General features: G+C 36.6%; 1 protein-coding gene across 1 annotated transcript in view; it reads right to left on the bottom strand.

Moving 5' to 3' along the window:
* The window catches only part of Neil3 (nei like DNA glycosylase 3), a 43,566-nt gene extending 26,696 nt beyond the window's left edge, over positions 1-16,870 (bottom strand). The window contains exons 1-2 of the mRNA XM_046427543.2: positions 16,617-16,870; positions 4,721-4,848 (exon numbers count right to left, since the gene is read on the bottom strand). Of these exons, the coding sequence (XP_046283499.1) occupies positions 4,721-4,848; positions 16,617-16,772 (284 nt within the window). The 5' untranslated portion in view covers positions 16,773-16,870. The remainder of the gene's footprint in view (positions 1-4,720; positions 4,849-16,616) is intronic.
* Positions 16,871-17,131: the final 261 nt, after the last annotated feature.

Genomic DNA, 17,131 nt, shown 5'->3' on the forward strand with positions numbered 1-17,131 from the left:
TTATAGACAATCCTTTTTTATATATCAGTCATTAATATATTAGTGATTAATATATGAGATGATCTAGTATAAAGGCACATGAAGAGATGAGAAATTCCTGTCAGAGAAATAAAAAACAGAATTCCTTCAAGGAGCAGATCAGTAGACTTCACACAGCAGAGGAAAACACACAAACTTGAAAATAGATGAACAGAAATTATCCAAACAAAAAGACAGGTATTCTTTAGACATGAAAAATATCCTTAGTGTTTACTCCAAAGTCTCCAATTTCCCTTTTGCTTTCTGTCTGTGGACTCAAATTCAACTCATGACTGTATTCTTTATGTGAGATAGATTTCCTTTTACTTTTCTGTGTTACAGGTCTGCTGGTGTTGGATTCTCTTATCTTTCTTTATTTGTGTGTGTGTGTGTGTGTGTGTGTGTGTGTGTCTGTTTGTTTGAAAGTTTTTATTGTACCTTCATTCTTAACAGATATTTTCAGTGGGCTTAGAATTCTCAGTTGAAAGGCTTATTGTCTATTCGGCAATTTAAAGAGGTTGTTCTGTCTTGAGGAGTTTCTGATGAGAAGTCTAATGTGTTTTTTAACTTTGTTCTTTTGTATATGATGTTTATTTTTATCTGGTTGCTTCCTGGATTTCTTTTGATCTTTGGTTTTTAGCACGTTGGTTGGGTATATGTGAGAGATATTTGTTTTTATTTGAAGTTCTTTTGAGTTTTTGAGTCCAGGATTGGATAAGGAAAATTTCAGGTCACTGAACTCTTCAAAAGATGTCTTCTGCCCAATTATTTCTTTCTTTTGCAATTCTAGTTAAAAGTATGTTAGACCATTTGACCTTGTTCCACATCTTCATTAATTCTGTACAATTCTTGGTCATTACTTCTTCTGTTTTCTTCCTGGGCCTCCAAATACATTAGAACATTTAATACTGTACCAATATTAGATCTCCACATGCTCTTTGAGAAAATCAGGAGGGGAAAATTCCCAATTCATTTGGAGACCAGCCAAAATTAGACAAAGATACTGAGAAGAAAATAAATCCACAGGCCAATATTGCTCATGAAGACAACTGCAAAAGTCCTCAATAAAATAAATCCAGCAAAATATAGAAAGGGTAATATATCATAAAAAGGTAGAATGTGTCCTGAGAATGCAAGTCATTCAAAATTCAAAATTCAAAAATCAAACAGTATAATTCAGCATATAGTACAGTGTGGATGTGAGGTGTTCCCCAAAAGCTCTTGTGTGAAACAATTCAAGAAGGTTCAGAGGAGAAATGATTGGGTTATAGCCTTAACCTAATCAGTGAATTAATCCTTAATGAGATTAACTGAGTGGTAACTGGAGGCAGGTGGGGTTTGACTAGAGGAAGTGGTTCATTGGGAGTGTGGCTATGGGGGATATATTTTGTATCTGAAGAGTGGAGACTCTCTCTCTGCTTCCTGATCGCCATATGAGTTGCTTCCCTCTACCATAATTTTCTGCCATGATGTTTGTTCATCCTCATCTTGAACTCTAAGGAATGAAGTCTGCTGTCTGTGGATTGAGACCTTTGAAACCATGAGCCCTCAAATAAACTTTTCCTCCTCTACAATTATTCTGGTCATATCTTTTAGTCACAATGGTGAAAAAGCTGACTAAAATACCATAGAAACAAACAAGAACAGCCATGTACTGATCATAATAGATGCAGAAAAAATACTTGAAAAAAATGTAATATTCATTCATGATTTAAATTTTCAACAAAGCAGAAATAAAAGGAAACTTTTCCAATCTAATAAAGGACAACCATAAAAAAATCACTGAGAATAGGCAAAGTGTACAAGTGGCACAGAGAAGGTATTTATTACCCTAAAGTATTTAATTTAGAATCTTTATCACACTTCAGTCCTTCCTAAAAAGTTATTTAACAGATTACAAAAAATATATCTAAGCTGTAAAACCCTTTTATAATTAGTTTATGATAGGTCTCATAAAGACATCTTAGCAAACTAAGAATTGTTGTATCATCTCTCGCATATCATATTAAAGGTTCATACCATTTAAACTTCAATGAACTACAAAAGTGATTAAGTATAAAGTTTATCTAGAATGGCAAAGCCTACAAAATATTTCAGGTATAGCTTCTGGTTTGAGTATGAATACTAAATTATAATCCATTATAAATCACAAAATTACAAAAGTATTTTGGAGAGATATTCATTAAAAATATCTTATAAAATAATAGGCCAAAATGTAACAGCTGTATCCATTTTGATTGAAAAATAAAAGCTTGCAGAGTTGGTAGGTCTAGATGAGTAGACATATAGATATATGTTCATTGTACCGGCAATATATGTGTCCAAAGTCAATAAAGATTATATTTGGCAGTGGAATCCTGAATGCATTATTGTATACTTTTTCAGTTTATTCTAGTATTTGTTATGTTTATAACAAAAAAATGAAAATGATTTTTGCCTTGCTTTAGCTGAAGAGTTACTGTTCAAAAACAGGAAAGCCGAGTGCGGTGGTGTATGCCTATAATCTCAGCAGCTTGGGAAGCTGTGGGAGGTGGATGGAGAGTTCAAATCCGGCCTCAGCAATGGCGAGGCACTAAGTTAGTCAGTGGTTAAGCGCCCCTGAGTTCAGTCCCTGGTACCTACCCTCATCCCAAAAAAGTATAGAAACTACTAACACCACAACTGTGCCCATAAAATAAATGTGTATAAAATAATTTTTAGTATTCTATGGCACTATTATGAATACTTAGATACCTCATCTGCTAAAAGAAGCAATTACATTCTAATTTGTATTTTTCTGAAGTATGGATTTTTACATGGCAGATTTCCTTAGAGTGGACTGCACCTGTATTCTACTTTATAAACAAATGAATCCCAGAGGATTCACAGCCTGCACATTGAAATACACATATCTTATGATTAAAATCCATGGGCAATTTTCATCATGAAAAGCTTGGTATTAAGGGAAAACTGTAAGAAATCTGTAAGCATGTTTCCTGCTACATGCTCTCTAAAATGCAGACCTGTGTTCTGGGTAGAAAATAAGTAATAAATGAACACTAAATTTCTCTGTCAGGCTCACAGACCTGCAGCCTCACAAAAGGATCACATTTACTTGACAGTCATCCATTCCCCTAAGAAGCATAGGTTGGGAGCACAGGTTTTAAGCTTATGTTATGTTATGAAAGGGGATTCAGTTGATTTTAAGTTGTTGAGTTTAGATTCCAACAGCTGATCTGCCACTGATCTTGAATTGTTACATAAAATAGCTGTTAAGGTTGCAGGAAACCAGAGGCAAACCATTGCATTCTCTTCCTATCCTCATCTGGAGATAGGTACTCTCCAGGGATGGTACTCCGTTCATGTAGTTTGAGGAAGTGATTGCCCTTGTTTGGAACTTCATGGGACACTTACTGACAGCTCTGCCCTGAGAAATGATTCCTTCCTTATCAGTCTGGTGGAGAACACTTGATAAAGCCTCCTTTTCATCTTACAGAAATAAATCTGCACCTACCATCAGAGAATCAATAACATATCAATGTTTTCAACTATGGTGCATGGATTCCATTGTGTCCTACTCTGTCCAGAGCTAAGGGTTTTCAATCACATCAATCTACAACAGCAGTAATGTAACCTGCAGTATATCATTACTGCATGAACCAGTAGGCATATGCTGATGTTATCAATCCCAGACTAAGAAAAACTATGAAGTGACAATGTTGTCCAAGGACAGCAGCTGCTGACAATGAAGAGAGAACACCTCAAAGGAAAAGCAATTACATCCAACCTGAAGTACTCTAAATATGTGGTAGATGAGATGCAATAAATAACAATCATAGAGTCACACCATCTCTTTGTAAGCTTTATTCACCTTCAGTTAAAAGTACAGGGTCTAATAACAACTCTTTTCTTTAAAGAAGGTGATAACAGTTCAATACCTTAAAAAAAAAAAAAAACACTAAAGAGGATTTAAGGAAGCAGGACCCATCTTTATAGTTTGCAATAGCTTAGGCTAAATCCAGAAAAGACAGACTTAGATTCAATAGACATATTAACTCATAGACCTTTTTCATTTTCCTGCAAAAATTAAGTAGGTGACCATGCATTGCAATTACATACATTTTGACACTTTTCATCTTTAAGTTAATCAAGCAGTAGACTGCTTATCCTTTGCCAACACAGTAGCCATGAAATTCCATAAGAACTCTGAAACAATGGAGAACCTGTTATTTCTGAGAAAGTTTTTGAATTCAATAAGTTCCCAAGTTCTGTTGAAGGTTTCAGAAAAAGAAGAAAGACAGAAAAATACAAAAAAATCTAGTGATACATTTAAGCCAAAGTAGGGCCTGTCACAAATATAAATAACTGATGCTACTGAATGCAATGAACATTTGATGACAAGAGGGGAGATAGCAGTGCAGGGAATTTGGAGAATAGCAAAACAGAGATGTGCTGCACTAATGCATCTTGGGAAGCCCTGCTAGCCTATCCATTTTTTTAAAAGAAATAAATTGACTAGCCTCCAAGTAATGATGACATCACAATTTATTCTTCTTCTGCTTATTGCTTTCCAAGATAGAATCTCAACCTCTTATATTAGAGCTCTCTTAAACATAGAGTACTTTCTACATGATTAAATGTGACACCTGGCAAACTGTAAGAAAAGCCTTCTACACATCCTTTAAATAAGAGTGATAAGATGTATTGTACAGGTTTATCTTACCGTAAAGCTTTTGGGCCAAAGTACATAAACAGCTCCTTCCCCAAAGTTTCCACACCACTGTAAACACATCCATTAAACAGTCGCAAAAAATTCTGTCTGGAATCTTTATTACTATTCAGTGCAACAGCCTAGAAGAAAATATACACATAAATGCACACACGTGTATGAACTCTAAACAAAATTATCATTTAATTCTTAAATGTATTTATATTACTTCATACCCAGGTGCATTCCAATGAGAAGAATAAGTTCCAACAAGTCAAGTAATGTAATCAGCTGTTTACATACATTTTGTCAAATTACTATGCAGTCATTTAAAGAGAGCGGCCAAAAACATTAAGTGAAAAACGGTAATTGGCAGACAATCAAAAGGAGTTTCTTCCAGGATCATATAGATGTGTGTATATGAAAATAAAGCACAGGAAAACAATGTGAATGTTGTAAAACCAGCAAGTGAAATATAGAGTCTTCCATTTCCAGAAGAACAGCCAAGTTCTCAGACAGAATATTTGAATAAACACTGCCAAAGTGATGTAAAATACGAAAACAAAGTATTTTTAATAGCACTGATGAATTCTGAAGCAAGCAAGGAATCATAAGGAGCTGAAAGCGAAATAAAAGTAGGAGAGAACCTTGCAAACAAGGTAAGCAGAGGCCTGAAGCCAGCTTTGCCATAAGGGCAATCATTAGACCTAAGGAATGTGACAGCTTCAGTGTCCACAGCTTTATGCCACAGGTCTCCTGAGAAGGGTAATCTAATTGGACACCTACCTCACTTTAACCACAATGTTAAAAATGAAGGGGAAATAAACTCACTTTCACTTTTCTCTGTCAGTCTTGCAAAACCAAACAATATATTGTGAGGGTTACAATATATGTACTAAATACTATAATAAAATCAAGGAAATTATAAACATAAATATAAAATATAAGTTCTTCTATGGAGGAAGGACAGGAATGGGATTTAGCTTAGATATTGTTCATGTTCTTAATAGGGCATATGTATACCAGTGTTCTGTATATAACTTTTTATGATTTAGCTATGTTTTAAAAACATTTAATATTCATTCAAAATTTAAAACTTATAAATTTATAGCTACTATACAAAAACTTGTTCATGTAAATATATCCATACATTAACTCTTTATCCAAGGAAATCCTCATCTCTTAACTTCTTTACCCTTTTTCTCAATGGGCCTAAGAATCCTGAAGATTCTAAATGAAATCGTGGAAGGTAGGAAGGGGTGAGGGCAATGTCAAGGAGGTTATCATAAAAGAGCTTTGGATAGAGAGCCTAGAAGAAAGTCATGACTATTCCTTAGCTTAAGGTGGAATGATATTGCTCAGGAATTCTCAATCTTTTGGTTTAAAAGCAACTGCTATTGTATGTGCTTGAGGTGATATATCTACTCTGTTCCTTATTTTATAAGGTCAGCCCTTGTTAAAAAAAAGATATGATGATAGATAGTGTTTAATTCAGAGAGATAACAGGCTGATTATATATATTTAAAGATTGAGAGTAAACATTATTCTTCCACAAACCTACTCGGGACTATAATAGTGACACCAATGCCAGAATTTTCCAGCTGCCTAAAGTTCAGGGAACTTTAAAGGGCTTTGTATCCCTCCTTTGCATAAGTACTGTAGAATTAATCACAGGTTTACAATGGCCAGTAACTATGCAAGAATAATTAAAAGTGGCAGCCTTCCATTTCTGCTCAAATCATAAGAATCTGTGGGGGAGTCTAGCATATCCTCAGAACTTCTGCCTCTGATTTCTCTTTCTCTCATGAACTTGAGAGCCCATCAATGAACACCAAGCACTGGCAAGGCAGGCTGAGTATTTGGTGAGGGAAAACATAATTCCACATCTGCCTTGCTTCTATAAATGAACCTGTTAGAGCCCTGACTTGAGAAGCAACAAGTCATGATGCTTTTCTGCCTCACAAGGGACTTTAAGCCACTTAACATACACTTCAAGCCAGGTATAGATTACAATAGCAGGTTTCAAGGTAGGTTTCCATGACAACCAATTAGCATGCACAAAGTCCTTATAAAACTAAACAGGACACTTATAAAATGATTATACAGAGTTGGTACTGATCTACCATAAGTAAACTTTGCCTTGGTATAAGATGAAGTTTTATATTTTGGGGACCTTAGATTGAAGGTCTTCTACATTGATTTATGAATTAATAGCTCAGAATCTTGTTTCTCTACCGCTACAATGTCAGCAACTTCTTAGCCTCCCCCAATATTATTTATTAGCAAGTGGTTTTAATCATGCCCTTCAGCTTCTGTCAGGGCTCCCAGAAAAGACTGTGAGATGAATTTTACCATTTTTAGTATGTGTAGCCACCTTCCCCCCACCCCGCCCCCTCCACACACATACACACATTCACACTCACACATAGCTTTCCTTAGTCCTTGGTTAGAAGGGAATTAGCTACTACTTTTATCATTGTGTTTTATTTTCCTTTAGTCTTTTAGTTTTCCAGTTCACATCACAAACTCAACATCTATCCTATATCTGATTGGCTGATTAAAAAGTTTTCTTTCAGCTGTTACATGATCATCCGGCCCTACACCTGACTGCCCCTCTTCCCTTCCTCCCAAGATGGAAAACCACATGACTAGTTTGCTCTCACTGCTTGCTGGCTTCCTGCCCAGACCTGCTTTCCTCTACTTAGTTCTGACTTTACCATGTTTTAGGATGAACCCTGGCAAAGAGACAGATAAGGTACCCCTGAAATAAACAGTGCTGTCACAACACCTACTAAAACAGTAAATTGAGTCCCAACTGTCTCATTACTAAATTAACAACAGATAAGACTGTACATCATTTTAATAAAATCTCTAGAAGCCAATAGCTATAACAGTTCATGTTATTTACTTGACTGTGTCTACAATACAGACATTCTCTGACCACAATCTTTCCCATTAAAAATGGATCAAAACCAAGTATGGTAGCATATGCCTGTAATCCCAGCGACCTGGGAGGCTGAGCCAGGAGGATTGAAAATTCAAGGCCAGCCTCAGGAACTTAGCATGACCCTGTCTCAAAATTAAAAATAAAAAGGGTTAGAAATATAGTTTTCAGTGGTACAGTGCCCCTGGGTCAAGCCCTAGTAAATCACACAAATAATTCATGGCTGTTTAATTAGATTAATTCATTTTAGAAAAATTTATTGATTTTCTACTGTGTGTGAGGTTTTGTTCTAGAAGCTGAGGATGTCAATAAACAATTAAATTCATCCTACCCTTAGGAAGATTATCTTCTAACAGGTGAAGAGAAGGCAACAAACTTAAGAACACAATATGTCAGAACATCTGAAAAGAAATCCAGATGAGAAAGAGATCAAGATTGGGGAGGGGAAACAGTGAGCAGTTTGGAAGGGCAGTCACAATTTCATTGGGAAATTGGCATTTGAGCAAGTTTTACATGAGCTGAGAGAGAGAGCCATAATTCTGAAATGGCAGAATTGGCAGTGTGAAGGACCTGGAATCCTGTGGGCCAGTGTGGCCATAGCACAGATAATAAGAGCAATATTAGAGATTTGATTTATGGGTTATGGACTCCCATGGGTTCTTGGGCTGTCTACCAGAACAACCAGATAAAGCCACATTAGCACAGGAACAATGTTTTTTTGTTCTTATGCAGGGAGATCAATCTCAGACTGGTTCAAATGAAGGAAAATGGTACACAGCTTTTATGGCATCAATGGGTAGGCAGAAACCTGGTTTCTTGCTGATGTCACAGGTAGAAGTTGAGTTTTAGTTTCATCTGTGCTCTTCTACATGTTTGTCCATGTGTCTCAGTACCATCTTAAGTCTCTACCTGGGAGTATGATTTCTACTTGGGGGTGTGATTTTTACTATGCTAATAAAGGTAACTACAGGTTACTTTAGTGACCATCTTATGCATGCATTTGCCCCTTAACACCTGAATTTGCTCCTTACCATCTGAGAGAGTCTCCAATATTATTTTCAGAACAGAACAAACTATTATCCTCTCTCACTGGGTCGATTTTAATGAACTCGTTCTTGGCTTTCACTTCTTATTATCTCTGCTGACCACATACATAGTCTTTGAAGGTTGAACTGATGTACCAACCTTCTGACTCCAGGTATGTTCTTAATTCCATAGCCCTAAAGTCTGGTCTACATTTTAACTTCTGATTTTTTGCCATGTTATTTTTTTTTTAATCTCATAAATTGAGAGCTAGATTAGCTTTCACAATAGGCTAAGAGTGAGTAGCCAAAAGGATACAATCTAAGCAGTCACTTTTTCTCTGACAGTAGTCAAACAGAAGAAAAAAATGATCTATATTATTATTTTATATATACTCCCTGGCTGCTGACTAGAATTTTGGTTGAGGGGCTAAAAGCCAAGAAAGTACTTCAAATACTACTGAAAAATCCAGCCAAGAGATGGAGAGCTGGATCAATGGAGACAGTGAAAATTGGTCATATTTTTAAACATATTTTGAAGATAAGACAAAAAGTACTTGCTAGTGAATTTAATGTGGGAGGAGAGAGACATGGGTTCAGAATAATCTACTTTTAGCCTGAACAGCTTAAAAAGAGAAATGCCATCCAATAAGATGGGGAAGATTTGAGTAGAACACATTAGGAAGGGAAAAATAGCAGTTTTAGACATGTTAAAGTTGAGATGTTTATTAAAAGAACTGTCCAGGGCTGGGGTTGTGGCTAAGTGGTAGTGTGCTTGCCTAGCATGCATGAAGCACTGGGCTCAATTCTCAGCACCACATACGAATAAATAAAAATAAAGATCCATCAAAAAAAAGCTGCAACACTGGATGAGACAGGGAGTATATGTAGATAAAAAGGGTCACGGGAACTAGGTCTGGGGCTCTCCAGGGGGAGAATCAGCAAAAGAACACTATGAAGTCAGAAGGAAGGAGGAGGAAGCAGCAAAGGTGACTGAAAAGGCAGACTGCAAGGTAGAAGCAAAACTAAGCAAGTCAGTATCTTAGAAGCAAGTGAAAATCATGTTCCATGTAAGAGGGTATGTCAAGGGCTTCCAACAAATCAAGTGAGACGAAGGCTGAGACTGGACTACTGGATTTAGCAATGTAGTAGTAATTAGTGACTACAGTTTTAGAGAAGCCCTGGTGGGAAAAAGCCTGGTTGGAGGGTCCCATTATCAAAATGCCAAGATTTAATTTATCAAGAGCAGAGTTGAAACTTCACCCATAGCTGATGCTGAGGAGTACTTTTCAAACCTCCTGGCAGGATTAAGCCCTCAAGCCATCAAAGATTGTCTTGAAGCATTTATCTACACTGTTAACTATCAGAAATTTTACAAAGATCTAAACATGGAAAATTTGGCCATTTAGTAAAAGAAAATCTCAGTGGATGGTCCTTAAAACCTTTATGGTTACAAGCCACTTATTAACAAGACAAAGGAGAATAACTGTCCTTGTAAATAAATCCTGTTGTGCTTGGAAGGAATAGTCCAAAGATATAAAGGCCATTATACTTAAAATGCATGAGACCATTATATATCTTTACACAGCTGCCAGTGAAAAGTGAAATATGCTGTCCTGCCTGACAGAGCCCCAAAGAGGACCTCAAACCTAATCTTTAAAGGTATAAAATTGCCTTACCTGTTCTACTGGTGTTTCACCTATGTTCCATAATTGAAAACAACATAAATATGACCTCAAAAAAGAAAAACTGAAAGTCATGAAATTAAGGGCATACAAATGCTGAAAAAGATGTTTATGGCCCAATGAATATGAATATTATAACACAGCTATTGGCAGAAGGACAAATGGAAGAATGGTTATAGGTGGAGAAATACTTGCGTTTCACTTTACCTGAATCTATCAAATCAATTCTGTGCAGCAGAAGCTCTTCCAGCTACAGATGCTGTGTGACCTTGGCTTAAATATGTTCAAGAATTAGTTTTTTAAATACCTGATGAGGTGTTTGGGAATTGAAATAAAATGCTGGTATAACCTCATCCTTGCTTACATATATAGTTTGTAATTCTCTCTGGTTCTAGGGTTTTCCCTCCTGGGCAGCTGAATAATATTGAGACATTCTACTCGTCACACTTAGCATACCATTTTCTAAACCATGGTCATGGTATTTACTACTCTGAATTATTATTTGTGTGTGACTTGTATTTCTTCCCTATCTGTAAAAGCACATTGGGGGCTGTAACTTATGTTTAGCTAGTATCTTCAAGGGCTTTACACAATGCCTGGGGTTCAGCAAATGTATGCAGGATTAAACAGATCCCTTCTCTCTTCTCTTCTAAAACTCAGTGTAGCTTTAAAAAACAGGCTCACTGTCTCCCCCTACCATAACCATCTTGCTTGACCTGTTCTAAGACTTCACAGCAAAAAAATTCTACTGGAACCATGCGTTTCGTCTTTTTAAAAAAATCTATTAACGTTTCATCCTCTTAAAAAAATCTATTAACATCTCTCAGTCCCTTATTTTCACGTGATCTGCAATGGAGTAAGATTTAAATATAAGAGGACAAAATTCTCATAACTATTGAATGCTACATGGAAGTAAAATACCACATTTACCAGAATTTCCCATAAATTAAAATGTTTAACGAAAAGAGATTGAGGCATGTGCAGCAACGAGTCCCAAAGCACCTGTTTTGTGTGTGTGTGTGTGTGTGTGTGTGTGTGTGTGTGTGTAAGAGAGAGAGAGAGAGATGTTTATTTAGCACTAAACAGCTGCTTTAAAAACACTGTTTTTAATACTACATTTTTGTTTGGAGAAAAATTGAAAAATTACAGGTAAAGATTATTTAATTTAGTTGTCCATTATTCAGGAGCTTCACTTAGATACTATTATTTCTAAAATGAGTTCTACATACCACTTGGGACAAAATAAAAATTTTGCCAATCAATATACTCTTCACTTTTTTAAAAAAAATTCCATTTTAGTGGAAAATTCTGATATATCAGTGATGGCTTGTTTCACTTATTTTGTGAGCTACTGTGTATAAACAGGGTGAGGCTTTTACAATAACCCTAAGATTTACAGGCTATTCCCTTGTCCTACTATGAGACCTAGGGTTATCACCTCATTCTACAAGCTCCTGATGCCTAGACAATTCAAAAATTAATTTCCACAAGCCTATTATCTTTTCTGTAACTATACACAATTGCCCAATATATACTTGACTTTCTCATGTTGACCCTTATAATCCTGTTACTGTATTATTTGAACATTTCAACCTTTTTATTTTCTGAAAGAGATGAAAATCTCCTTTGCCTCAATTTTAAGTATGATTGAGTAGGGTTCACCTTCCCATTTTCAAGTGGCTTAATAATATGAAATCTTCAAAACAACATATATTTTCAGAGACAGCACATGATTTATTGCGCTGATTACCATTTATCCTGCCTATCCATGGGTGAACAAGGAAGATGAACTTTTCAGAGCAGAATAAGACTTTTTCATAGATAAATGTTTCAACTTTACTATAGTTACATATTTTCCCCACAGAGAAGAAAATGTCTTATATTTTCATATCCTCTCCTCATCCTTCCTCACATGATCTTTTCTCCCATAATATAACAATTCTCTTAATCAGAGATCACTTATCTGCCAATCTAAACCATCAAAACCCCTAATTTTAAAATGGTCTCTAAGCTCCAAACTGAAGGTCATTAGGTCTGTATACTCTATAGTTTTTAAAGACCAGGTCCTTTGAGCACTTATCCAGAGACATCAACCGAGTACAGACCCTTTATAAGGGTAGAGACTGTTCCTGAGGTAAATGGGTCTGGGGGAAGCCTTGATGTAGCAGAGAAAGGAACAAGTTCCAGGATATTTACTTTTTTGCAAGGCACTAAGAGTTTAATATGTCCTCTAATTTAATCCCGACCACAAAAACTAAGATGGGGCTATAAGAATCTTCAAATTGGAAGTAAAAAAGAGTATAAATTAAAAACCAAGTTGATCAGATGTTTGTTTCTGGACAGCACACTGAACAATATTGGATAAAAAGCTACAATGACCTCAGAAAATGACCTCCTTTAGATTGCTTATCTGTGAAATAATGGGATGATATGTGCTCTCTGTTATCCCCCATTTCATGCCATTATAATTCTGGATACTGATAATGATGATTCTATGTCACTAAGGAGAAATAATTACCAATAATCCATCTAAAAAGGCAAAAAGTATATAACGCATGCTATATACAATATTTGGAAATTCCTTTGGCTACTTAAAAAAATTAGCTTCATTTAACTGGAAAATGAATTTCTGTGAATTAATTCATTCCTTTAAATAATGGCAGTAGAATGAGCTATGATTTTTTCCACTTTGGAGAAGGGGAAGGTAGGAGAAAAACTTATTATGAGGTTTCATTATTTTCATGTAGTAGGCATTTCCAAAACAAAAACATACTCATAAGGAGTATGAAATTTATTTTTAAATCTGTAATCATTTTGCACTATTAAAAACTTGGTTCTTCTCCATATATTCACTTTTATTAAATCTTAATCTGTTCATGATACTCTGATGTACAAAGATGAAAATAGCTAGAATGTTAAATGCATGCATCAAATGTTAAGAAGTCATAGGAATAACCAGGAGATCATGTTTCAAATGAAATGAATGCTTATAAATAAACTGTTTCATATCCTATTTTGTGAAAGGAGATTGAAAACACATGCAGATTACACACTGATTTCACTAAAATATTGTATCCACCCAACAATTAAAATAGGAGGATTGACTCTTCAAAGCTCATTAGCCAAACACATTCATTTACATTCCAAGATTGTTTCTTACCATAAGGTTCTACAAGCTCCAGCAGAGTTTTATGCAATGTGCTTACACAGTTGCATAATTTTTATGCTGACAAGACAGTAGATCAAAACTCAGAGAATAATAGAGTACATACATGACTGGCAGATGCTGGGATCTTGTATAGCTAGGCTTTCTTCTTCAAAATGAGGATTAGTTGTCATAGGCAGAGATACATTAAAGTGTGTTTTCTATGAACTTTAAATTGGAACAAAGAGAAATGCTATAAGACAAATAGTAACTGGTCATGATGACAGTATCTACTGCGGTACAGGGTTTGCATTTTATTGTTTGGTGGGGTTTTGGAGTGATGACTATCTGAAATTTAAATATTTGATTTTAAGTACTCAATTTGTAAGTTTTTCATGTTCACTATAAAAATATAGCATATAGTTCTTATTTTAAAATGATGTTTGAGAAAATGAATCATTCCAAGCCAGTAGCAGAAAACATTTAATAGCTTTAATTTTTTGGCATATATGCATAGAAAACAGGCTCATCTGTTACAATAATGATCTTGCAAGAAGTTTGTGACAACCTACCAAGTTTTAATGAAATTTACTATGGATCCAACATCCCTCTCCAATGCAAAAGACTCTTCAGATTTACAAGGGTTATTACTATCATTATTATTTGGGGTATTAGAGAGATTGAACCTGGAGTGCTCTCCACTGAGCTACACTTCTACCCTCTTCCCCTTTTTTTCATTTTGGGACAAGGTCTAAGTTGCCCAGGCTGATCTGGAACTTGTAGTCCTTCTGCCTCATCCTCTTGAGTAGCTGGGACTACAGGCCTGTCACTGTGCCTGGTTATTATTTTTTAGATCAAAGTCCTAGAATGTGAAGCAATGGCAGAATACTTAGAAGTTTATCAAGACCCATAAGGATATTATTAATTCCACGTTAATAGAACCAGACTTCTAATCCTAATCACAAAGATCTCTTCCAATATGTAGATTCCTCTATTAAAGTATCAAATATAATAGCTATAAATGCAAGTCTGCAGCATAGTTAAGAGAGGTTTTGGAGTGAGAAAGAAGAAAGATCAAACCCTAGCTCATTCCTTTACTACTCATGTGATCATGGGCAATGGGTTTAAACTTACTCGGAGCCTCACAATTCTCAGTATAATCAGGTTAATCCTTTTAGGTATTCTTTCTCATGACTAATGATATTTAAAAACACCTCATGCCTTGCAACCAGAGAAATTCATAATAAATTTAAAAGGAAATGTTCTTACTGTTTTGCCTAAATTATAATGAGGTGATTATTTAAAACATTACATTAGACTCTTACAGCAGGAACCTTATCTTATTCATACTTAAATCCCCAGGAGCTAGCATAAGGCCTAACACAAAATACAAAATGTTGAATCATGTAAATTACGACATTGATAAGAATATTCATATCATATTCATTGCTAAGCATTATGGCCTGTACTTTTGAAAGAGTGATTTTTTTTTCCTCTCTCATTTAATCTTTACCATCAGCACCCAGTCCCAGTTCCTCACCTGAATCACTACAGTAGACTACTGCATTGTCTGCTCTGGCTTTTCTCCAGTTTTTTCTTTCTTTTCAAAGTGTAAATGAATTTTGTCACACTTCAAGGACTCCCATGGCTCTTATGACAAACACAGAGTCCCTAGTCTCATCTATAGTGTTCTCTGTGGTCTGCCTTCTACCCACCAATCAATATTATATCAAACCACCATCCCTGCTTCATTCTCCCTTTTCCATCCACACTGGTTTTCTTTTATTGCTTCATATGCTAGAAGCTCTTTTTCTTTGTTCTGAGGCCTCCCTTCAGCACAGGTGCTATCTCCCACTCACCCCTTCATGCCTCAACTTTGTTTCATTCCCAGGGAAGCCTTCCATGAACTAAGTCCTTTTAGAAGCATGTCTCTCTCCTACAGAGAACTTATCAACATATATTTCTTTATGCTGTTCTTCAATGAACGTTTATGTATCTTCCCAACTACAGCACATGATACGCAGGGGAAGTGTTTGTTTTCACTCTCCAACGTGCCTTCAGTATTCAAAATTTTGTTGAATGATTTTTATAAACATTAATATTCTTAAGAACCATTAAATTTCATCTCTACAGCACCCTGAAATGATTTTGAGAAACGTGATAATTAAAAAAAAAAAAAAAAGTACAGAGTACTTACTGATACAGCAAGTCAGAGTAAATAGAAGGGGAACTGGAAGAAGATGCAAAACTTTTTCAAAGTTTGAAAAAGTATTTCCTCAGATTTAGAACCTCATTTTTTTCAAGTCAGAAGCATATGCTAATTTCATAGCTGGCAACTTTTTTTCTTTCCAGGACCAAAGGCTATGGGGAAGCTTTGCAGGAGAAATTGAAGTACAGCACAATATGCATGTATCCATGAAATACAATCATCCACACATCTGAAGGGCTTTAAAAGTATGATGGCTTAATCAGAATGTTTTCAGTACAGTTCTAAGTTCTTACCAAATGAATATTCCACCATCTGCAATGAATACCTGAGTGGCAAGAAGTTGTGCTACAATTTACTTTAAAAAGAAAAAAAAAAATCATTTAAGGGATCCAGAACTGGGTTTGACTGCTCCTTCATTAGATGGCAATATTGAGTAACAAGTTAGTGTTAAATTTCCTATGTGTAATTTTATAATTATTTGTTATTTGTCACATTATGAACCAACTGCAGAATATTAGTCAGGTAAGAAGCTCGGATTTTACGTTAAAAGCTTATTAACTTAAAAATGTGAAGAAAAAGCATGAGAGGTTGCTGAATAGTATTAATAGTGGAAAAGGCAGCTGTAGACCTAAATAAACCATTTTTTTCCTGGGTTGTTAAAAAGTTACGCAAGGTGACTTTGAATAACACACCTTCAAATCGATTCTATCCGCTCAGGCATACAGTCTGGGCGCTCTAGCTAGGACCAACTTCTCCTTCCCATAAAGATAAACGTTGGAAAACGCGGGTCTCCAGGGAACTTGGACCAAGAGAAAAAGATACGGCACTACTGATGCTGGAAACCTGGGAGGGATTTTATTCCATTTCTCTCTGCATGCTCCATGGTCAGTAATTGGAGTAGCTCACCTGTGAAGAGATCTGGACCCTTGAGGCTGCCTGTAACAATGCGGGGCTCTCCAGGTTCGGCACAGCACTTCCCCGCACATCTATCACCGCCTGGCCTGGGAGCACTCGCGCCCGAATTTTCTCTCCGTTCAGAGTACATCCTGGTCCTTCCACCATCTCTGTAGTCTGCACTTTGGCCCCTAGTTGTAGGGCCTGAAGAGAAAACAGCTGCGCAACTTTATTTCCGCGCGGGACCTGACTGCTTGGAAAGGAAGTTCAAATCTCCCGCGCGCGTCTAGACCCGGCCCGGCCCCGCCTCCGGCCCCGGCCCCGGCCCCGCCCCCGGCCCGGGCCCCGGCCCCGCCCCCGCCCCGCCCCCGCCAGGGCCCCGGCCCCGCCAGGCCCCGCGGAGGGCACCCCCTCGCGGTTGGGCGCGAGACGCTCCCTTGTGGCGCATGCGCCATGGCTCACGCCTCAGGCTGGCCCTGTGCATTTTTGAGGAAATGCCATTGAGGTGAGTGTGTACTGTGGAACTA

This window comes from Marmota monax, unplaced genomic scaffold, assembly GCF_021218885.2.
Source record: "Marmota monax isolate L192 unplaced genomic scaffold, Marmota_monax_Labrador192_F-V1.1 WCK01_AAM20220418_F8-fsc00159, whole genome shotgun sequence".
Taxonomy (NCBI): domain Eukaryota; kingdom Metazoa; phylum Chordata; class Mammalia; order Rodentia; family Sciuridae; genus Marmota; species Marmota monax.